We start from the raw sequence: 22,329 nt of genomic DNA on the forward strand, positions 1-22,329 counted from the left end.
CTGTTCTATTTTGATTCCGTCCCTATTCCAGCTCTTTGTTTTTGCTCAACTGGGTCCATTGTTTGTTTAGTCGACTGCAACGAAAGAATTCCTTAACTCGGGGATTTGGGCTGCCAGGCGCAAGCCGCGAGCCAGAGAAGAAGTAATGGAAGGCCAGGTCAAGGCGGTGCAGTTTGTCCTCTCAATTTGTTGCATTAACCCAAAACCTCGGATTGGCTGTCTTGACGATTTTACAGCAGTTGTTGCTCAGGTACTGAAACATGCTGGTGTCGAGGTGGGAACTAGTTGAGTGCTTGTATGTCCATGCGGATTCCCCCTCGCCGTTAGTCAGAACAAACTATCGGGTTGAGCTCGACCGAGAAGCCATCCTTCAAGGTGCTTTTTTGACGATCTTTCGCGTTGCTGTTGGGCGGCAACGCCGATGGGGCGGACTGAGTTCCTGGCAGGACGGAGCTCGGGATGATTTCCTTCCCGACTGCCGCCCGGGCGATCAGAAGTATTCTTTCCAAAATGTCACTTCAGTAATCAATGGCCTTTCAGGTTGGAAGCTAGTACTGACTTGGTCCATTATCGTTGTTGTTCGGAATGCTTGCTGATTACTGAATCAGGGCACAAGTTCCTTTTACTTCCACCAAACTACAGTCCTGGTGGACGTCGACAATAGTAAAAAAGCGGTGTAAGATGGCCGGGATGGGAATCCATGGCCAGATTTGCTGGATCACTGGGAAAGTCAATGTGAAAGGAGGATCTGATACTCGTGGCTTCTCGTCCGGAGATGGGTGATATGTCTACCGTAAATGTTCGCGACCCTTAGCTGACTGTGAAGATTCAGAACCCCCAGAGGAAGACGTCGTGCGCGCTGTTTACGGACGTTTGCGAGAAGTTATTCGCTGAGGTTTCATATTCGTCTGAGGGGGTACATAGAGATCTCGGAGAAACAGGTGGTTGCTTGATAGAAACTTAGGCGCCCTCGTCAACGAGGTAATCTGGTGCCTATGGAGGTTCTCCGGTTACTAACCTTGCTGCTGAGGCGCGCCCTTGAGTAATCTCGTCGGCCATGTCGCTGAGCAAGTCGCGCTCCGAGTTTTGGACTAAAGGCACCGACCATGACTACCTCCCAAATTCTGATTTACCATCAACATCCGTCCAAACGGGTATCCGGTGAGGCAGTGTAAGCTGGGCATCGCGCTCAGGCTCGTAACGTATATATCATGGAGGTCCACACGCTACACTGTCTCTAGTCTTTTTCCCTTCTACCATCGTCTTTCTTTTTTTCCTTTTTTTTTCTCCTTCGTTCCTTTTCTGTGCTTGCCCTGTTCTCCAGGCCTCGGGATATCGCCAACTCTAATACATACAGCACTCGATTCAATCGCAACCAACCAACAATTGCAGCAACCGCTTCCAAATCACAGAACTGTATAATCGCAACCTAAGCCGCGTTAATCATGGCGAACAAACCATACGACAAAGTGGGAGCTTCCAGTACTACCTTACAAAGAGGCAAGGCCTGTCTTCGATGCAGGTGCGTATCTTCATTACGTGTTTGCGCTTTGCATATGGTTCCTGACCAGGCACCTTTCCACAGGAAGAGGAAGATGGTATGTCTTTGTATTCGCGATTAGCCCACAGCTGGCTAACACCAGATAAAGAAATGTGATGGCGTAAAGCCCGCCTGCCAGCAGTGTACCCGAGCAAAGAAGGCCGAATGTTGCGAATACGATGATGGAAAGGGCAAGACCAGGACTCAGTTGCTCAAAGAGACCATTGCTAGACTTGAGCAGAGGGTAAAAGAATTGGAAGATCCTAGTTATCTCGCGGCATCTGTTATGCTCTTTGACGTTCCAAGCGAGAACGGCCACCAGCGAAACCCTTCGTTCTCAGGCTCTGGATCCCCACCTTCCTCCTATGACTCCCCGGACAGCGCATTTTTGTCTGCGTTCCCCCACACTGGTGAGCATTATCCTCGACACTTTACGGTCAAACCTCACCGATCCCTCTGTAGAGTCTTCAGCATCCCCTTCCACGCCATGGTCCCAATTGCAGGTACGATTGGCTTTCTCTAAAGGCAGTGGCTCCGTATTGAATTGGTATACAGTCCATTGCTTCTCCGATGAACCCGCCAATGATGCCAGACATCTTCTTCGATGAGAGACATTCGCCTTTCGCGCCTTCCGATGATATCTCGATGATCCTGTGGGCTTCGCTTTCCTAGTATCGCTCAAACCTATGCTAACTAGCCTCGCAGTCTGGATATTTTTGCTCCACACAGCCGCCAGTCCGGTTTGGAGATTGACATTGATACTCTCCGCAGCAACCTCAGACACCCTGGTGCTGAGCAGAAGCACCCGGCTCTGATGAACGCCATCTATCTTTGGGCTTGCTTCATTTCCCGACCAGAGCCCCTCTGCCAACATGAGGACTACTACCTCAGGCAGTCTCTTGAGGCTATTCCTGGTGCTCTGCGATCCGGACAATCCCTCGATGTCATTCGAACCTCGTGCGTGCTGGCCACCTACTTCCTTGCTAACGGCCGCGTCCTCGAAGGCAGCTACCACGCAAGCGCTGCCGCTGCGCTTGCCGACCAGATCGGACTCGGCAACTCGCTTACTGAGTCTGACGACAAGCAAGAGCTTTGCGCCGAAAGGGTCCTCACTTTCTGGCAAGTGTACAATCTGGACAAGACTTGGTCTGTCGTTTTGCGCAAGAGGTCGCTCATTTCAGATGGACCCGATACAAGGAGCATGATCACCTGCCCTTGGCCCCAAGACATTGCCGATTACAAGCAGGTGTGTGGCTTTAGATGGGTATCTTCTGTCAATCACCCTTGCTTATGTTTCATCTTTTACAGCACTCCCGTATTTCTGCCTCCGGCCATTCCCCTACGATCCAGGCCTTCCTTGCCGGATCCATGTCAGCGGCTGGCTTCTCGTCGGCAGCCTTGCGTACCAAAGCGTCCGCACTGCTCTCGGAGGCAGATCGCATTGCTGCGCAATGGTGCCCCGGTGAGTGCTCTCTGAGTTTCAAGGCATGAGGATAACTTACCGAATCATGCATTGTTTCATAGGAATGAAGATTTCCGCTCAGCTCATTGACGGAATCAACAACCTTGAACGTATCATCAACCTCTTCTTGTCAACGCTTGTTCAGCCCGATCAGTTGGATACCGTGACACCCGAAGAAAAGTTCAATTCCATCGTGGCGCACACCATTGCCCACTGCGCAATGATTCATCTCCACCGACCTTTTGTCTCTGAGAATCCCGTCTCCGTTGAGAAGTGTGCTCAAGCTGCACGCGCCTGCATTGCGCTGATCAGGTATCTCAACGAGCGCGAGTTTGTGTTCCTGGATCCCATCATGGGGGTACGTTTAGCAGTCAGTTAAACCAATCTGCCTCGGTTTTCTTACCTATCTTGCCGTTTAGCCTTGCTGGTCCTGGGTCGCCGACGACACCGTCAGCCGTCTCGATGTTCTTGAGCGAGCATGGCCGATGAGCGATACCTCCGATGTGATTAACGAACTCGGGATTCTCCTCTACGCAATGACCAAACTCGGCAACCACTTCCCTGTCGTCGGTCAGTCAATATCTGGGTCATTCCACAAATCGAGGTTCACTGACGGTATTTCTAGCTCCTGCTTTGTCGAGGGTCCAGAAGCGGTTGGCCTAAATCACCTTCGGCCGCTTCTGACCCAGTGGTTTACCTGTTCTGCCCATGAGTATCCACACTCATCCCCAGGCCTCTCGGTAACACACTTTATAATCTTCTTTTATTCCTATTTCTTTGCTTTAATTTCGTAGGAAACCGCGGACTCTGCGCACTCATCCAGATACAACGCCTTCCTGGACCACACTCGTTTAGTTTTTCACGACACACGGACTTGATGGACCTTATACGATAGTCTCAACTTCGGACAATAGGCCTCACACTTTACGACTTCTTACGACCCCACCCTTTTTCATAGCCCTACTTGATAACTGTCGAGAAAACGGACTCGTCGGACACTGGGTTTTTTACGATACACCTTATGGACGATACATGGACGGTCTATTTGCTTTACGACTCACGTTTATGTAGTCTACGAGTAGATAGTGACGCCCCATCGCCATCATCACAAGTCGAGTAGTACTCGCCAAACTTTTGTAGCCGTAGTCGTTCTCCCACTTTTCTAACTTTTGTCTGTTTTACTGGCCTTCTTGGCTGCCTCAATACATTTACTGTGTGGGGTAGCCATGTTAGCCCCTCACACTCCTTCACCGTCGGAAAGCACATCGATCTAGGCTGGCTCTGAGTTGTATCTTGAGAGTTCGAAATGTCATTGAATGGCTGCAATGCCAATTGATCATATTGTCCTCTAAATCCAGGCTATAAAATTGGATGTTCTACGCTTAGTGGTACAACGACATGGGGAAGTAGGAATGAGGGTTGTGAGGGGGAGGAGGAGACAGGCTGGGTTCCCACTTCTTATAGGGAGTTGGGAGAGCGGGAGGAAGTTTTGCCTCGGTATAGACCTGGTTGTCCTTGGTGATGGTGGCAATGGCGTCTGCAAGCTCGACCTTCTCAGCAGCAGCGGGTACACCGGCTTCGCCCTCCTTGGGTGCAGCAACGCTATTCACAACCGTCAATAATTTATTCTGTATCATTTGAGACGGAGACTGACCTTGGTGCTGCAGAGTGTTCAATCAAAAGCTGAGAAAGTTCAGCCTGGGTGACGACGGAGAGTTGAGGATAGGCGCGTCGGACATCTCGTTTCCAATAAGGATTCTGCGCAATGTCGGAGGCTACAATTCGGTCAGCGACTGATTTTCATAGCTTGTTCCTTCTTCTAACCTTTGGTAGCAGGAGTTGAGTACTTCTCGGGTCGCGAAGCTGGTGGTGGATAACGGTGTTCAGTAGGCAAAGGCAAACCGGTCGAAATTGCTGGGTTGACAGCGACCACGTCCCCTACAGACATCGTTTTTCGGTTTAGTTAGGTTGCCTGTCAGAAGGAGTTCATTACTCACTGAATTTCTTCCAGAAACCCTTGGAACTGAGGTGGTAGAGCGTCGACTCTGCGACTTTCTTGCTGGCTGCCATGATGGACGCAAACGGAGAGGACCAACTTCGAATGGCTTGGCAAAAGTTCGGGACTGCCAGCGATGCTTAGTCATCCACATCCAGAGCCTCAAGTTCGAACCCCAGCCCACACAACCTTTGGTGTAGCCAAAGAATGGGAGATTCGTCTTGAGGTAATAATAGCGAATCTCCCTAAGTACAAATAAATGCTTGGTATCTTCTTTTCATTCAAGCTGCTCCTATCTGTCAATGCCTTTCTTCGCAACGGGGGACTTGGTTCTCAGACAGAGATACTGCCATTTGGGAGGCTCGAATCCTGGGAGCGCCTATTTGTGTTGGTTATGACCTTGTGGAGCAAACAACTGATCGGCTCGGTGGATGGGCGAATGCCAAGACCTCCTGTTTGAACCCATCATTCATCTTCCATGCAACACTCGCCGCTCGTCCTAAACTTTCCTGCTGGCGATTAAATGACTAATAAAGTGAAGCTATAGCCTAAAGGAGGGTTCTAATGGTGTCATCTTGGGCGCCAATCCACCTGCCGATGCTCTTGGGTTTCTCGGCATTTCTCGATCGCGCAATTTCGTGCGCATGTCGCAATTGGCGTCCCCAGCTTGTGCAATTGTTGCTCCTAGGACTTCCGCTAGTTTAATAATAGGCGTATAAATCCTCGGTGACTCGCTCCCTTATGACTTTGACTATTTCTTCCCAACCTCTGGCGCCTACCTCTTCCACTGGCAAAATGTCTACCATCTACTCTCATCCCCCCCACTATGCTGAAGTCAAAGTTTCACATGTGGACGAGAAAACTTCTTTGCGGCTGGATGCAGTCAAACCGGAGGACTACCCGGACCGAGACCCCCACATCTTACCATCCTTCGAGCTCGCCGAGCACAAAGTACCCGTTCTCTACCTCCCACCACTGCTGTCTTCCCTCCCCGAGCGAGTCCCCGCTCTCAACATTGAGACAGAGGATGATGGCCCTATGGTAACAGCAACCCGCCTTCCTGACATTGATCCTGCATCGCTGTCGCTCCACAAAGCCCTCCACCACTTCCGACCTGTGACGACTGAGTACGCCGAAGTTCCCTACGACCAAGCGTTCAACTGGTCGCACCTCGAATTGCCCGAAGACGAGGAACGGGAGTGGTATTGCGTGGCATTCCGGAGTCAACGGAAAGCTGGTAGCGATGGTGACTGTAAGTCGGCCTATTTTTGTCATTCCACCCCGATATTGATGACGAGGGAATGTATTTTCAGCGCTCTACGAGGCTGACAAACTTGCTCATGAAGAGGCGGTTTCCAATGGCGGGGTGAGTGTATATCAGCAGCAGCGATCCAAGTTCAAGCCTAATTCTCCTGGACAGCTTATTATGTATTGGTATGGCATCCCGAACCCTCGTACGGGAATGAACCTCGCCACTTGCATCTGGCAAAGTCGGAAACACGCAGCAGCAGCGAATTCTCGACCCCATCACATCAAAGCAATGCGCCTCGCAGCACAATCCTACGAAATTTACAGCCTTCACCGGTATATCCTACGCAAAGCCAAGGGAGAGAACGGTGTGACCATCGAGCCTTACTTGGGTGGTGAGGTCGGCTGGTAACCAGAAGCTCCTGCTCTAACGATACACTACTGTCTCCCTACTTCGCTTTCTATTGCTTTCCATTGCTGTCATAATTTATTCTTCCCATTATCCCCCACCTGTAGTGCCTCGTAATTGTGTACCGAATTACCCCGCGATCTTCGTAGAATGCTCTTGAGGCTGGAAGAACGCTAGTCATGATCTCATTCTGACCACGATTGAATACTATCTTGTGATGCTTGCGATAATGAGCCTATTTCTGGCCTTCGACCTGCCTTCTACGTATAAGAGAAGCGTGAATTTGAATGAGACGGAGCTATTTCGTAAGAGCAGGTACCTTGCTCGGGGAAGAGCTTGATGTCTGCAAAGGTGAGATAAATATCCCAGGAGCAGGGGCAAAAGCAGGTTTAGCCGCCTTGACAACAGGCGAGGCTACTGGAGAGGGGGTTCTGGCATTCCCAGTTGCGAATGAGTTGTCCATGAGCTCCCAGGTGCTGGAGTTGATCCACGGCGTAGCCGGTCTGGAGTGCGGCTGAGAGGCGTGTCGATTTGCTTCAGGTTGAACGGCAGTGTCCTTTGAAGGATCGGCTGCAGGTTGCATCCTTTCAGAAACGAAATCCTGGACAACGGAGTCCTCAAGGTTAAAGACGGAATGGATGTACTCTTCGTCCAGTCGATAGATAGGCCGTTGTGGAAGCGGAGGAGCTTGGATGCTGTTCCTGTCAAACTTTGACCATGTGAAACCGACTGTCGAGAAGTCGTCCAAGTCGGGATGAGTATGCAGACAATCCGCCTGAGCGTCCGATGTTTCCTCCGAGCCTTGATCAGAAAAGCCGACACCAATGACAGAGGAACAGGGCCCAGCAGTAGCATATATGTGCGAAAAGTAATCAGAATCAAGTTGTTCTATAGCAAACGGATCGTCTTGAGCAGGCGCGAGCGATGAGGAAGCATGGTTGGAGAAATCGGGCTTAGAGAAGGAAAGATCGAAGCTAGTGATGTGCTTTGGGGTCGGTCCTGGGTTCCGTGAGACGAGGGTTGGAGAGTGAGATGGAATACGTTTCGACCAGATTGGCGACGACCAGAAGCTGGGACCTGGCCGGACGGCTGGCTTGACAGGGCTTTCTGCTCGAACGGTTCTACTGACATGATACTGGGAAAGACCAACGTCGGGATCATGCATTGACTGGACCGGGGGAGTATGCCTTGTACGCCCATGCAACGAGGATTGAATCGACTCTTGATCAGGATCGAAAGGGTCGAAAGCAAAAATTCGCTCCTTCGTTGATGCGGGTTCCATGGATTCCACGCAGGTTGTACTTGAATCCGAGACGGAATCCAACCCAGGCGAAACAGACGTGGTCGACGATGGACAGGCGCGGGCAGAAGAAGGTAGAAGAAGTTTCAAGGGATGGTTATCTACCAAAGTCTTGAAGGTATTCATGAGCCACGATGGAAGAGAGCTACGATTGCCCTTTGGAAGCTCCATCACGTTAATCCGTTCCGAGGTTCAGAATGAATTCAAGAATAACTACCTGCGCTTGCAAGCCTTCATTCGGCTCCTCAGATTTGCGACGAGCCGAAGATGGAATGGGATCTAGTTTTAGTGCTGCACGAGGCCCTGCCGTATTTGATTTCCGTCCTTTCGTGTAGCCTGTTGAGGTCGAAAAGGAACTCTTGGTGGTCCTTGGCTTCCCTGCGCCACCTGTCGGCACTACGCGCATAGTCCTGACCATTTCATCGAACTTGGCGTTTCTGTTGTTGACCATAGACTTCCGACGCTTGTCTGCAGGCGTTGATTATCCGCCAAGCAGCATATGGATTGCTCGGTCGACCTACTGGTACTGAAGGAATGATGCTTTAGTTAGATAAGAGGGAGATACAGTGCGTTGATCTTACAGCTGTGAAGGCTGCAAGAATGTACTCTCAACATCGTCTTCATCAGCTTCCTTGGAGAATCTGCGTTTTTTCGCCATGAGACAGTGGTGGTCGCGAACCAGGACAAAGATCCGGGAACACAGGGGTTAAATCAATTTCCCACGGGGGTATTTCGCCATTTGAGCCTGGCGGTGGTCATCTGGTTCCGGAACTGGTATTGTCAAGAATGGGGCCGTTCTCCGTCGTTTCGATACTTATATGTCAAAGCCTACAGAGTCCACCACCTTCGCACCATGAAGCAGGACAGCGTCTCGCTTCCCTCACCAGCCTTGGCGAGTTCGAAGAACTTCCACCCAACCTGGTCTCTTATCTGGAAATGGACATTACTCGCATTGGCCGTCTGTTACGCTTCTTCATCCCTTGCGACCGTGTTTCAACGCGACACTGGAAAACCGACGTCAAGAATATCAGCTTCTGTGGGAGCAGGGATAACAGGCATTTCGCGGAACCCGGCGTATCTCGTTAAAGCCTACAACGGAGCAGTCGCGTCGGAGAACAGGCTATGCTCAGAATTAGGGGTGTCGACCCTAAAGCAGGGAGGGAATGCGGTTGACGCAGCTATATCCACCACTTTCTGTATTGGCGTGGTCAACATGTTCTCGTACGTGAACAGCTGGCGTTCCCCGTTCCTCAGTTCTAACGAGCAGGGCCAGTTCCGGCATAGGTGGAGGCGGGTTCATGACAGTTCGAATTCCGCCGGCTTCAGATAACGAAACGTCTAAAGTTTATACAATTGACTTCCGGGAGACAGCACCTACCTTTTCGAACAAAACCATGTTCAAGCATGACCCCATGTCTGCACGGTATGGTGGCCTTTCAGTTGGCGTACCTGGCGAGATCCGTGGTTTGGAAGAAGCCCATAGGTTATGGGGAACATTGCCGTGGAAAGACCTCATTCAGCCCAGCGTGGAACTGGCCGAGGGCTGGAAGGTGGACGCAGAGCTGGCGAAGCGGATAAGGGTAAGTCCATCAGTCGCTGCGAGTTATGTCAGGTTTTAAATCCAATTCGATAGTGGTACCCAGACCTTATGTTGAAAAACCCGGACTGGAGTTCTATATTTGCACCTCGAGGAGTGTTTTTGAACGAGGGGGAGACTGTCAAGAGGACTAATTTAGCCAGGACTTTGTCTATAATAGCTGAAGAGGGACCAGATGCCTTTTACAAGGTGAGTACCACCTTCCACGAAGTGATCACGAGGGGTTCCACATTTACCTCGCTTAGGGCGAAATTGCAGACTCGATCATCGAGAAGATTCGACAAACTGGGGGGATAATGACCCATTCAGACCTTGAGAACTACAAGGTCATCACGCGCCCTGCTCTACAGGGATCATACAATCGGCGACGTATCTACACGACGCACGCGCCTACATCTGGTCCAGGTATTCAGTTTTATTGGTGGTGCACGGATTGAATGCTGAATGTCGAACGAAGTTTTGCTTCACATGTTTAACCTGATCGAGGGCTATGACATGTCCCAATTCAATGGGTTGAACGTCCACAGGCTTGTCGAGGCATTAAAGTTCGGCTTCGCTGCCAGGTGAATCCATTCTCTGTAAATAGGCGTTACTTTTAAATGCTCACAAACGCGTAGGACCCGCATCTGTGATCCCAGTTATACCAATTCATCGGAGAGGATAGACCAGATACCGACGAAGGCGTATGCCCATGAAATACGCAAGAACCTCACAGATGTGAGCGTCTCTATGTTTGTACGCGACCACGGAACGTCCATTGACAGCTCTACCAGGATAGGACACACCCACCCAACTACTATCAACCCGAATACGATATCATAACAGATCACGGCACGGTATGCGATTACATCCCAATAGCGGCGCCACGCGCACGGGTTCCTGACCGATGGTCGTTCACAGAGCCATACCTCAGTAGTCGACAAATCTGGGATGGCTGTCGCTTTGACTTCAACAGTCAATCTCATATTTGGGAGCCAAGTGCTGGATCCTGTCACGGGTATCCTCTTGAACGACGAAATGGACGACTTTTCTACCCCTGGTACTCCAAATGGCTTCGGACTATGGCCTTCCCCTTGTGAGTGTGATTTCGCTTTAATCTGAGATTCGGCACCCAGTGATTAACTTGCGTTTGTCACAACAATCAGATAACTATCCCGAACCAGGGAAGCGGCCACTCTCTTCTACGGCACCAACCATCATCGAGAACGAAGATGGGTCATTCTATCTGGCCATCGGTGGTTCCGGCGGATCGCGCATTTTTGGTTCCTTGTATCAAGCGGTCCTTAATTTGGACTGGGGGATGGATGCGAGTGAAGCGGTGGAATTTGGGCGCTTGCATGATCAACTGTTTCCTGATATCACAGATGCCGACAGTGTATACCCTGAAGATATCCTTGAAGATCTCCGCCGTAGAGGCCACCACATTACAGGTACGAAGCTTTTCTTATCGTGAAATCCTTCTGTGGGGAATCAAGAGAAAGTACTGATTCTTGTCCGCAGTCGTTGATGTCAATCGAGTGGCGGCTGTCGTCCAGCTAGTGCTTCAGAAGGACGGCGTTTTCTATGGTATGTCCGTTGGGCTAAATGTTCGCAAAAGGTTTTTTGCTTATATGTTTCCTTTAGCGGCTAGCGATTCGAGAAAGAATGGCATCGCTGCTGGATGGTAGTGATGCTTCCCCATCTCAATGTGCCTGGTACATATTAGATTCGTTGTAACTTGTCTGCAAAATGCTTTTTATCTTCGCGTTTCCCAAGGTGTTGCCAAGGCGGGTCAATATGTATCTTACGATCGACTTCTCACTATCACCGCAAATGCTCAGATGCAAGTCGGAGAAAGGACCTTGGTAGCGATAATACGAGCCGATGATGTCAGGGGCAACCTTGGGTATATAGTACCTCTTAGGCTGGGGTTCTAGCGTAGTAAGTACATAGTCTCCGGGCCGGGGTCTTCTACGTGATGTACATACTAGCCGAGCTTTGAGCGGCGTCTGCCTGCTCAGTCGCATTTTTTTTTTTAAAAAAAGTCCGCGTTATGTAGATGAGGAAGGCCCAGCGCTCAGCGGTTTCCGCTCCGGTTTACCCCACATTTGACGATCGCTGAGCAAGAAGTTCGGACTTGATTTGCCCTCACGGAAGCAACGCCAGGAATTGATGGCTCAGTGACGTGACTACATAGTGAGGTGACCGTGTGATCTGATTCTGACCTACCTTTGACTCTCACCTTCAATTTTTCAGTTTCGAAACCAGACAATCTTCCAGGTTTCTAGGACTACTGCGGCCACCACCTGAAAAACTGGGCCTTGCGATTGCATCCATATATCTTCTCGTTTTCGATGGAACACAACTTGACGAAGATTTTCCGGCGCGTTTTCACAACGAAGCAAAATGATTACACGGGGCTCAGTCTAGGTTTCACGACATTCTCAGACTTGTGCCCTTGTGACGCCAAAACGGATAGCGACTGGTGCTTCTCATTGCGCCCGTTCCAAAAGCCTTTTAGTGGGAGCGGTCCGCACCGCGCTTGGCGCTAATCCCTGTTAAAGATGATCCACCAACACCCTTCTTTGGCCTTCTACGCACCTTCTATAGCATCCATCCGGTTGATCTTCGCGAAATCCCTGTGGGCAACACGCAGGACAATGCATACCGCAGGAACTCTGGGCAAATGTGACTTTCGTCGAACGATATAAAGCGGACCGACCGCCATAGGAAGCCGTTAAGGAATTCAGCCATCATGAAGCTCTCTGCTGGACTCGTTTCTTTGGCTATTGCCGTCACCTCTGCCTCTGCTCAAGCTGTAGGCCCTTGGGGCCAGTGTGGTGGTAGTGGATGGAGTGGTGCAACGAGTGAGTTCCATTGACTGTTCAGCCAAGAATCACCCTCACCGTATGGAATGACAGCTTGCGAGAGCGGCTATACTTGCCAGAAGCACAACGAATGGTACTCTCAATGCGTCCCTGGTACCTCCAGCGCGCCTCCCCCTCCCGTCACTCCCCAGCCGTCGACCACTGCCGCTCCTCCCGTCGTGACCCCGCCACCTCCCACCTCTGCGACTGGCTTCGTCAAGACCAACGGTACCCGCTTCGTTTTGGACGGAAAGCCGTACACTGTGGTTGGGTGAGCGCCCTAGTCCAAAATCACTTTGAATAGTGCTAACACGTATGCAGATCCAACTCGTACTGGGTCGGTCTTTCTGGACACAGCAGGGACAATATGAACCGGGCCTTTGCTGACATTGCAGCTGCTGGAGGCACCACTGTCCGAACCTGGTGAGTAAGAGGAAATTCAAATAGGTAGTGATTCTGACGAAGGCCGTCTCCAGGGGTTTCAACGAAGTCACTGCGTATGGCGGTATCCCCTATTATCAGATTTGGAACGGAAGGACGCCGTCCGTCAACACTGGCGCCAATGGTCTTCAAAACTTCGGTGAGAGAAGTCCTATGTCGAAAGCGCCTTTGCCATTTGCTGAACCCCTTCTCAGACCAGGTCATCGCCGCGGCCAAGGCCAACGGCATCAAGCTCATCGTTGCCCTGTAAGCAAATTCACGAAGAGATGTCCCAAGGCTACTCAATATTCATACCTACTCGACAGGACGAACAACTGGTCCGATTATGGCGGCATGGACGTATATGTGAGACAAATTCTCAACTCCAACAACCACGATTTGTTCTACACGGACCCGGACGTCAAGGTACGTGCCTTCAGGTTGCCTTTTCTGTGCTAGTTCACGCCACCTGACTCCCGTTTATCTAGGCGGCCTTCAAGAACTATATTAGGGCTTTCGTCGGGAGATACGTCAATGAAACAGGTATCCTTGGATGGGAGCTTGCGAACGAACCAAGGTGTCGTGGAAGCACCGGGTATGAGTCGTTATTTGAAGAACCAAAGTCGGATTTTCTCATCATTTTGTTTAGCACCACCTCTGGCAGGTGCACACCGGCCACGATTACGGCTTGGGCACGGGAAATGTCTGCCTTCATCAAGTCTATTGACCCCAACCACCTGGTGGCCCTTGGAGACGAAGGCTTCTACAACCAACCCGGTCACCCGGTCTACCCATACCAGTATGCATGCATTCCTTGGTAGAGCGTTATGTACAAGACTCATCGGTTCCTTTTTTAGGGGCGGGGAAGGTATTGACTTCGACGTCAACCTTCAAATCGATACCCTCGACTTTGGTACTGTCCATGTAAGAGCAACTGTTGGTATCGGCGTAGACTCGTACTCACCATTTTCACCGAAGGCCTATCCTGAGCACTGGGGTCAGCAAGGCAACGAAGTGGGCTTCGGAAACGATTGGATCAAGGACCACGCCGAATCCCAGAAGAGATACGGCAAGCCCGTCATCCTTGAGGAATACGGCGTAACCACCAACAAGCCAGCCGTTTACACTGAATGGCTCAGGACCATCCAAACCTCCGGCCTTGCTGGGGACCTCTACTGGTGGGTAGCATGTCATGCTCACCGACTCGACGCGACTAACCATTATACAGGCAAGCGGGATCTCGACTCCCAACTGGTAGCACTCATGACGACGGATTCACTGTCTACCCTGACCAGCCAGCCTACCAGCTCTTGCGAAGCCACGCTGCCGCCATGAAGGCTCGCGGGTAGATAGATATACGACTATTATGGCGGTCAGTACAAGATAGATCTTTCAAACATAATGTACAAAAAGCCAAGGGCGAATCTCGCCGCTTTACAATTCTATGGTGGTGTCCATTTTGATCCATCCTTGAAATTGGCAGTGTGTCCTTGTCCCCTAGGTTCAGCCTCAATATGCCATCTCGTCCCAACTTCGCCCATTGGCTCTGTCGAAACTTTCAAGCTTAGGGTTTTTGGCTACTCTTTGAAAACGCTGACCGATTAACTCGAACTCACCACAGACATGATTGATACCTTCATTGCCTCGAGATCCGAGTTCTTATGCCACTGGACTTCACCAGTCCAGGTCGGAGGCACGAAATGTTCAGTACTATGCGGTGGAGGGGATCATCTTCTCCAGGAATTGAGTCTGGTTCACGACACTGCGCTATCCGTGGACGTGACCGAGTTGGCTCGGGATGTGTGCAGGGCTTGCTCTCACCGAGAACCCATTCAAATTAAGCGGGTTCATACAGCGTTCAAGTTCTGGTGCGTTTTACTAGCTTCGGGGCACGTTTACAGGATTTTGACGCCGATCTCCTTCGTCCCAGTCCGAAATCATGGCTCAAATGGTGACAACGCGCCGAGCAGGGCAACAGGAGCGAATGACGCTACTGGCATCCTGCTCCTGGTAGCTGAGTGAGTGTGCTATTGCGCGGACTTTCATACCTGTGATTGCGTTGACATTCCTTCAGATTTGGCCTCCAGCCTTGTAAAGTCCCCGGCACTTGATCGTAACGTACTTCGGGACTGCTTGATTCCTTTGATTCCTGGTATGGTACTTTGACATTGGGGGATTTGGCAGTGTACTATAGAAGGTGAGTTGGATTAACAGGCTCTGGTTCTCCCGACGTTCCCTTGCGGTTATCACAGCCCTCGAACCTTTTCCAGATGTAGTTGAGAAGCACTCCCGACTTCCCATCTCCAAAGGATTCTATGGAGCTCTGACATCTGCAACCCGGAGTCATCAGTTTCGCAGCTCGCCTCGTGGAGCGACGTACGAGAAGTTCGAGAGACTCGCCTTAATCGTAAACAGGGACTTCACCGTAAGTATGTGCTTTCACTTCCCGCGACGTTTTCGAATCACATCGTTTCCAACCCTCTTTCGTTTCGTCACACTTCACTTCGCGCAATTTTGAGCCTATTCCGTTGTGGCGGCTTCTTTTCATTGCTTATGGAAACACATGTCCCCTCACCACTCGGTGCTTTATGCAGGTGTTTGATCAGTTTGGTTGATTTCATTGAATCCTTTCCTTCCAGCGCTCTTCTCTGTATCTGTCCTCCGGGATGCTCTCGGTATTCCTAAATCCTATTTTTCGGTGGTGACTTCTTCAGAGCGTATCGCTTCTGGAGGCCGGTTGGAGATCCCTACTGGTGTTGTTAGGATGGTAGAAAGTCAACAGCGGATGCAAATCTGGCGGCCTAGGCATATCCTTCAATCAAGAGAAGAAATTTGAAATCATGTTGTTACACTGACGACCTACGTTCTTAATACATAGCCGTGTGCAATTGTGACAACAACGTCGCCCACAAGCCGCTTCCTAGACTCAAGCGCCCCATTCGCGGCATCCATTCGTCGAAGTCGGGAACATGTTCGGTTAGTGGTGGCAAGACACCTGGACCCCAAATGCCTCGCGTATACGGCGTCTCCTTTCTTCTGTCGGTGTTTCTTGCCTCGCTATTGATTTTGAAGAGGGACGTCTAAAACTCCCAGCAGGCTGGGCTTGGCCCTTGGAAGGTATTCGGGGGTCTTCTTGCCTGACAGTGATGGGCGGCGATGCCTCGTGTGATGAACTTTCTTTGAGCGGGCAATGAGCGGGCCATTTTTTCCTCCAAATTTGGTTGAATGTGCGCACGATCTCTTTTCCTGTGGCCCAATGTGCATTCTGTCTTTCATAGACACGGCAGCAATTCATGGAGAGCTCTCGGATGCGTGGAGTTGGAGCGACTTGCCACCGGAACAGGAGAGGTCGAGTAAGGAAGGTCAGTCGCAGGACAAGGGTGAACTTGAATGTTTGGAAAGAGGTTGGTAAAGGGCGGGGGACCTCGGCTGAAATCAGGGAGGAGGGGGTGAACGGATTTGAGGGTGGGGCACACTGATGTCGGATGTCGTCCACTTGGGATGATAATGGTTCTCGAGAGAGCGAGAGCCAAGTTAGTTTTGAGGTAAAATATAACTTTTATCTGTCACTGTTATTCATGGTGTACTTATGCAGCTCACATATTTCTAGAGCGCGCAAGAACATAGTGGTCAGCCGTATAGGTGGGACGGAAAACAGAACGACACACGACAAAATCACACGATGGTTGCGTGCCCCTCGCTCCATGCCAGCCGATAAGGGTATGGTCTGTGTCGGAGGGGTGAACGTCGGTAGTAGCGCTCTGCCCACAGCAATATCACGGCCTCTTAAAGGTGGAAGGTCAGAAAGGTTATCTCAAGAAGTCCACCTCGACTTTATACAGCGTTCGGGAGATATATGATAAGGAAGGAGTGACTTCATCGGAAAGCAGGTTGCAGGAGATAAGTGAGTAGCCTATATTATTGGAACACGATAAGCCCAAGGATGCAAGCGTATTCTGATAAGTGATGTCGTGATGGTATCATACTTTCGCAGAGTATACTTCTATCCTCTAGGCTCTCGGCTAGCGTTCCATTGGAGAAGTGTCAAGCTACAATGTGTACCGTAACTCGGACGATCGAATGTCCATCGAATCCTGGTGTCACAACGTAAAGCAAATCCCGACGTTAAGCGCGCTGCGCCCAGCGGCTAATGATAGCAGGCCTTCAGTCTGGCCGGCGGGAGATTTGAAGTGGGCTCCCAATATGGTAGGCCATGCGCCTAAATAGACAAGTGGTCTAGTTCCTTGGATCAAATTGATTGGGCCCGGCTCAATGCATTGGGTTTCCTAGTACGAGGAAGAGTGATAGTGGTCATTGTCTGTCACCGGGCCTATCGTGATGGGCACGCCATCGCGATATCGATCGACCAAGAAATGCAGCGGAAGCAGCACAGAACAAGCGGATAAGGACGGATATCTGTTTTCGCGTTCGGCAAAAACACGGGGTGAGGAAGTCCTGTGCAAAGGTTTTGTTTTTGGAGGCTGCAATATGCTGGAACGCACAGCGTCTTGGTATTCCAGGCGGCCCCAGATCTGGAGATTGCTACATTCCCTCGAAATCACTTTGCTATGGTTGGCCAAGGAATTTGGCTTTCGGGGAATTTTCGATAAAAGCCAAGGGAGTGGCAATCCTTCATCAAAACAGCCGTTTTCGTTTTGGAAAGAAATGGAATACCATCGCAGGTCCCAACGTTATGGATCGCAGTGGGGTCTTATGCGCATTTGAGCAAAGGTCGTTGGATTGTCCCTCTCCACGCGACCAGTTTCTTAAGAAACTTCGTGTAACAAAATCAAAGAAGACATGCGCCACCACGCGCTGTTCTGAGTTGACGTTGACGTCGGGGGAATATGTTCTTGGAGAGTCACTTCAAGTTTCAACCTGAAAAAGCCTGAAAAGCAGGTGCATGTGAGCAGACCGGGAATTCGGTCCTTGAATTTGGTCAAAAACAAGCGCCAATTAAACTCGGTCCGATTCCAAGTCGAGATCTACACCGATTTGTTCCTTTATGGGAACTATAGGACAGAAATACCTCAAGGTTCTGGTTCTCTGATCGTGACTCGCCTTCATTGTCCTCTGCCTTGACTTGGACAGATTGCAGTTGGTAGAGAGCTCTTGACTGCTCTTGAGCTCCTTGAGCTCTGCATGGTTATTAGGTAGTGGTCAGGAGCTATAGTCTGTACCGCAAGATAGGATCAAGAGATGGTGTTTTTAGGGCTTTTCATGAGCAGATAACCGAGAACGGAAGTGAGTCATTCCGGGTCGCGACATCACCCGCGGTGAAATTCATGTCTCCAGGCTGAGTCTGTCTCTAGCGCTGAGCGACAGCAGCGAGTGCTGCGGATTTCAGGGCCAGGACCCTTGCTTCCTTGTTCAGAACTGTTTCAGGGATAGGTCGATGGGCGGAATTTGAGGCCGGGCGGGACCGGTGAGAACGAGCGAGAATTTGTCCGATTGACGGCGGAATGGCAAGTTGATCGAGATTTGGGGTAAATAGATCGTGCCAAAACAGACTGTCAAGGGTCTCTGTGCCTGTTTGAGCTTTTGCGGTCCGCATCGTCGTGAGCAACTCTTGCTCGTCCTCACATCTACCAACTTCATCGTTTCTTTATTCCCAACCACCACCACCACCACCACCAGGTCACCGCCCCGTACCGCTGTCCAGTCCCCTGGTTTATGGAACACAGTTCGGCGTCGACCAAGGCTTTCGTCGATGCCAGTCCATGGTCACAGAACCAGAACTCCACCGCTCACCGCAGGGACCTGAGCTCTCGCCCATCGTCCGCGGCAGATCACCTTGATTCTTCTACCTGGCCCCAGAATCAGCAGTTTGTGGGCACGAACCAGCCCGCATCTGACGACGCTCAGGGAGCCCAGCTCAACTCAGCCTTGAATCTGTCATTCTCGTCCCTGTCGGAATCAGAGTGGAATAGTCTTTTCTCTGCTCCATTGAATCCATCCATGTTCGCAGCATTGGCTGCTGGCGGTGTGCTTAACCAACCGGTCATGGCATCCCCATCGGCGATGCCTTCGACTGAGCCCCAGCAGTTTACCAACTCGTACAATATGGCAGCGAACAACGCCGTCAATATCCAATCAGCTTCCAGCTCATGGACGCAACCCTCTGCAATGTTCGGCGCCGCAGGACCCTTCCCGTCTAAACTTGCAGCGACCAACCCCTCTTCCCCAGGTCAAGGGTTTGTTCACGGTAAAGGCTCTTCTGCTAATGGTGAGTTTGCAGGAGTCCCACTATGCACCAGCAACGGACTTCTAAGTTATCTTTATTCTTCCGTAGACGATGTACACTCTTCAGGGATCCAGAATTCCCGGAATAGTATTCATGTATCTCGTCTCGATACGTTGGGAAAGCACGGTTCCTTCCCCCGCCAGGCCTCCTCCGGTGACGGGAGCCCTGCCTCTGTCCAATACAATCCCACCTTATCCTTCCCAGGTGAGCGTCCAAGTCATGGACTACCTCCGTCGCTTTGGATGTCCCCCGCGTCCTCTTCCAGCGCGCCTTTCCAGGCGTACCAGAGGCTGAACGATCCTTCTCCACCGTCTGTTATCCCAGATTCTCGTCGATCTTCCCACACTCAGTCCCCGATTTCACCATCCGCTTCTGTCACGACCGATTCCAAGTCGACACTGTTTACAGATCTGTTTTCTGATGACCTCTTTACGACCACCAATCCTTCCGTATCACCCCAGGCCACATCACCCTTCACATCACCTCGTATAGGTGGCTCCCCCGTTTTCCAACACGCCCCAGAAGTTGAAAAGGACCCAGAACAGATGGCGAAAGAGGACCCGCTTGCCACGCAGGTGTGGAAGATGTATGCGAGGACTAAAGCGAATCTGCCGCATGCCCAACGGATGGAAAACATTACCTGGAGGATGATGGCCATGGCCCTGAAAAAGAAGGAGGAAGAGGGGCGTGGCAGCTCCGTCGAAGCCGAATTACAAATGAAGCAGAATGAATCCAGTCAACAACGGCCCACATCCCCCGAAATACCAAAGTCAGAGGTCGATCAACCTGAAGGTAACGAACGTGGTCGAAGAATAGACAAGGGTAAGGCGAGAGTCCGGGTGGTGGGCTTTGATGGCACTAACCCGGATGGGATAGAGGAAGACGAGTACGTCATTCTCGATCTATATGTGCAAACAACCGCCGAGTCCCCCCTTTTTACTCTTATACAGTGTTGTCGCCATGGACTGGCGTGCCATGAGCCGTTCACGTTCGCGCGTCTCAATGGATTGGCGGGCTACAAGTCGGTCTCGTTCAAGGCCGCCCGAGTCGACCCACACATTCGACCAGCACATGAATGATATCTTCGCACCCGGCCACCTGGGTTTCCCAGCATCTGCCCCCAACCCAACGTTGGACTTCAAGGACATGCCAAGGGCAAACACGTTGAACATTCCCGGGCCTTCACTTGGACGTCACAGCCCGCTATCGTCCAGTATCAGTCAGTCAGACCTGGGGGATTTCTATAATTCCCAGTACCAGCAGCTTCCTTCCGTGTTCGAGAACGCAGAAAGTCGGTACGCTCATGTCGCTTATCCTCCTGGCAGGCAGCTTGCTTCCAGCTTCAATTCACCTTCATTCGCGCCGGCCTCTCTTCCCGCCCATGGACCTCTTTCACGTTTGATGATTCCTGGACATGTGCCTCCTCAGCAACCGCAACAGCAGCAAGTACCTCCTCTCGATTTCCCTCGCCATGTCAGGAAAACGAGCTTCGACCACACTGTCACCAAGGACAATCTTCATGCGGGCGTGAAGGGCAGGCATCAGGTCAACGGAAAGCCGTGGTCTCCTGGGGTTAAACGCCCCGCCGAAGCGGTTCACTTCGACAGTTTATTACGTGCGGATCCTTCCAACGTGGATATACACTCGCCGATCGAGAAGGAGGTGGATCGCGTCGCATCCACAAGTCCTTTCCCGACTAGCAACTTCAGCTTTGCCTTTGCGCCATACGAAGGCATATTCGATCTTCCAGCAACGTCTACAGTCTCTCCTTCGCCCCTAGCTGCGAGCCAACAGCAGCATCAGTCGTCTGCAAACTTGTTTGTGAATGGAGGATCCTCAGTTCCAGGGCAATCACCTTCCACCTCGGGTCCCGAGGGCGGGCTTTCAGCTGCCGCTGCCGCCGCTACAGCCGTCATGGCGGAGGGGTACGCTCAGCTTGAAAACATTCCAGATGATTTGCTCGATTACAGGCAATTGATGGGTCTGGTCTATCCCGATAACCAGATCCCCTACACCGTCGATCCCACCCAGCTGGTATCTGTGGGACAAGTAGATGCCACCGGATATGCTGCGTTCCACGCTAGCCCCTCGAGCGATGGCTGGAATGGTGTCAGTTCGAGCACGGCCGCCTCTCCTGAGCCCTACAACGCATCAAATGCCTCGACCCCACCCTCCACGGAAGGACATTCGTCCTCCAATAATCAAATTCAAGCGACAGTGCGCCCTGGTGGACTCACGTCCTCACTTCAACAGCGGAAATACATCTCACTGCATCAAGGTGGGCAAGATCTCCAACGACGTAAGTCCATGCCTGCACCTGCAGTCAAACAATCCGGGAGCAACGACGCCAGAAGTGCCACCAGTACCCCCGATCTTAACGAACAGATTGCGTCGTCCTCGACTTCGACGAAGCCGGCGACAAGTAGTAAGGGTAATGGAGAGGATGGGGATCAGCCGCCTACCCAGTGCACTAATTGCCAGACCACCAACACCCCATTATGGCGACGAGATCCAGAGGGACAACCTTTATGTAAGTCGCGCCCCGTTTCAATTCCAGCTTTCCTTCGCTAAACATGACGCCCCTTTATCATCACAGGTAATGCATGTGGACTGTTCTTTGTGAGTAGCACATCGCCTCTGGTCCCTCCGGCTTTTGGATACTGACAATGGATCACAGAAGCTGCACGGTGTCGTTCGACCGTTATCGCTCAAGACGGATGTTATCAAGAAGAGGTGGGTTTGACTCAAGCTCGTCATCGCCCTGACGATTCATTAACACCCTGCACCCAGGAACCGTACGTCAGGAACGGCACCAGGCTCCAACTCTCGAAAGCAAACTCTACCCAAGCTGGCTTCGTACTCTACGCGACCGCGGTCGCAGTCGAGTTCTACATTGACTGCGAGTCTTACTCGCACACCTACTGGACGTGCTGCCGCCCCTGCGCCCACTGTTGCGGTTGCTGGTGGTACGCTTTCTATGAAACGACAACGGCGGACATCTGGTATTCATTTAGTTGGTTCTTCGGATGCGCAATGATGTAGTACATGCTTCAGATTTCTGAGACATATTTCCTATGTAGCCCTTTCCTTTCTTTCCTACGTTTAACTATTCCAGTTACCCATATGTATCAACGAACTGTAGACTTATAAGTACCTGCTGTCAGTGCCATCATATATGACTGAATTAAATTGTGTGAGCGTGTGCGTATTTTCCCACCTGAGACGGCGGCGGCATTTGGAAGAAATCGAGGTTGGGGTAGGGAGGCT

General features: G+C 51.2%; 8 protein-coding genes across 8 annotated transcripts; 6 read left to right on the plus strand and 2 right to left on the minus strand.

Annotated features, from left to right (window-relative positions):
- Window positions 1-1,516: 1,516 nt before the first annotated feature.
- Window positions 1,517-4,252, plus strand: CC1G_09309 (hypothetical protein; the record flags this gene model as incomplete). Its single annotated transcript, XM_001830097.2, has 10 exons — window positions 1,517-1,522; window positions 1,572-1,598; window positions 1,644-1,950; window positions 2,003-2,043; window positions 2,096-2,193; window positions 2,246-2,786; window positions 2,849-3,002; window positions 3,065-3,360; window positions 3,422-3,572; window positions 3,628-4,252. 10 exons carry the CDS (start codon window positions 1,517-1,519, stop codon window positions 3,663-3,665), a joined length of 1,659 nt encoding a protein of 552 aa, XP_001830149.1. The 3' UTR covers window positions 3,666-4,252.
- Window positions 4,253-4,384: 132 nt separating this feature from the next.
- On the minus strand, window positions 4,385-5,072 carry CC1G_09310 (hypothetical protein; the record flags this gene model as incomplete). Its single annotated transcript, XM_001830098.1, has 4 exons — window positions 4,385-4,604; window positions 4,657-4,777; window positions 4,827-4,940; window positions 5,000-5,072. 4 exons carry the CDS (start codon window positions 5,070-5,072, stop codon window positions 4,385-4,387), a joined length of 528 nt encoding a protein of 175 aa, XP_001830150.1.
- Window positions 5,073-5,739: 667 nt separating this feature from the next.
- On the plus strand, window positions 5,740-6,658 carry CC1G_09311 (hypothetical protein; the record flags this gene model as incomplete). The annotated part of the gene is made up of 2 exons (XM_001830099.2): window positions 5,740-6,250; window positions 6,312-6,658. 2 exons carry the CDS (start codon window positions 5,740-5,742, stop codon window positions 6,656-6,658), a joined length of 858 nt encoding a protein of 285 aa, XP_001830151.2.
- A 295-nt stretch (window positions 6,659-6,953) lies between these two features.
- Window positions 6,954-8,126, minus strand: CC1G_09312 (hypothetical protein; the record flags this gene model as incomplete). Its single annotated transcript, XM_001830100.2, has 1 exon — window positions 6,954-8,126. One exon carries the CDS (start codon window positions 8,124-8,126, stop codon window positions 6,954-6,956), a length of 1,173 nt encoding a protein of 390 aa, XP_001830152.2.
- A 682-nt stretch (window positions 8,127-8,808) lies between these two features.
- Window positions 8,809-11,219, plus strand: CC1G_09313 (gamma-glutamyltranspeptidase; the record flags this gene model as incomplete). The annotated part of the gene is made up of 11 exons (XM_001830101.2): window positions 8,809-9,176; window positions 9,223-9,535; window positions 9,589-9,741; window positions 9,798-9,957; window positions 10,010-10,115; window positions 10,170-10,287; window positions 10,317-10,388; window positions 10,411-10,627; window positions 10,716-10,982; window positions 11,053-11,118; window positions 11,176-11,219. The coding sequence occupies 11 exons, from the start codon at window positions 8,809-8,811 to the stop codon at window positions 11,217-11,219; spliced, it is 1,884 nt and encodes a 627-aa protein (XP_001830153.2).
- Window positions 11,220-12,286: 1,067 nt separating this feature from the next.
- CC1G_09314 (Man5C) lies at window positions 12,287-14,167 on the plus strand (the record flags this gene model as incomplete). Its single annotated transcript, XM_001830102.1, has 11 exons — window positions 12,287-12,398; window positions 12,453-12,669; window positions 12,720-12,821; window positions 12,875-12,978; window positions 13,034-13,085; window positions 13,145-13,244; window positions 13,307-13,413; window positions 13,468-13,617; window positions 13,676-13,742; window positions 13,797-13,996; window positions 14,047-14,167. 11 exons carry the CDS (start codon window positions 12,287-12,289, stop codon window positions 14,165-14,167), a joined length of 1,332 nt encoding a protein of 443 aa, XP_001830154.1.
- Window positions 14,168-14,441: 274 nt separating this feature from the next.
- On the plus strand, window positions 14,442-15,654 carry CC1G_14144 (hypothetical protein; the record flags this gene model as incomplete). Its single annotated transcript, XM_002911565.1, has 5 exons — window positions 14,442-14,686; window positions 14,720-14,836; window positions 14,906-14,970; window positions 15,169-15,243; window positions 15,533-15,654. 5 exons carry the CDS (start codon window positions 14,442-14,444, stop codon window positions 15,652-15,654), a joined length of 624 nt encoding a protein of 207 aa, XP_002911611.1.
- Window positions 15,655-18,491: 2,837 nt separating this feature from the next.
- Window positions 18,492-22,210, plus strand: CC1G_14145 (transcription factor ScGATA-6; the record flags this gene model as incomplete). Its single annotated transcript, XM_002911566.1, has 7 exons — window positions 18,492-19,044; window positions 19,111-19,884; window positions 19,939-19,948; window positions 20,013-21,592; window positions 21,659-21,681; window positions 21,740-21,795; window positions 21,853-22,210. The coding sequence occupies 7 exons, from the start codon at window positions 18,492-18,494 to the stop codon at window positions 22,097-22,099; spliced, it is 3,243 nt and encodes a 1,080-aa protein (XP_002911612.1). The 3' UTR covers window positions 22,100-22,210.
- Window positions 22,211-22,329: the final 119 nt, after the last annotated feature.

Source organism: Coprinopsis cinerea, assembly GCF_000182895.1.
Source record: "Coprinopsis cinerea okayama7#130 chromosome 3 map unlocalized cont3.3, whole genome shotgun sequence".
NCBI classification, from domain to species: Eukaryota; Fungi; Basidiomycota; class Agaricomycetes; order Agaricales; family Psathyrellaceae; genus Coprinopsis; species Coprinopsis cinerea.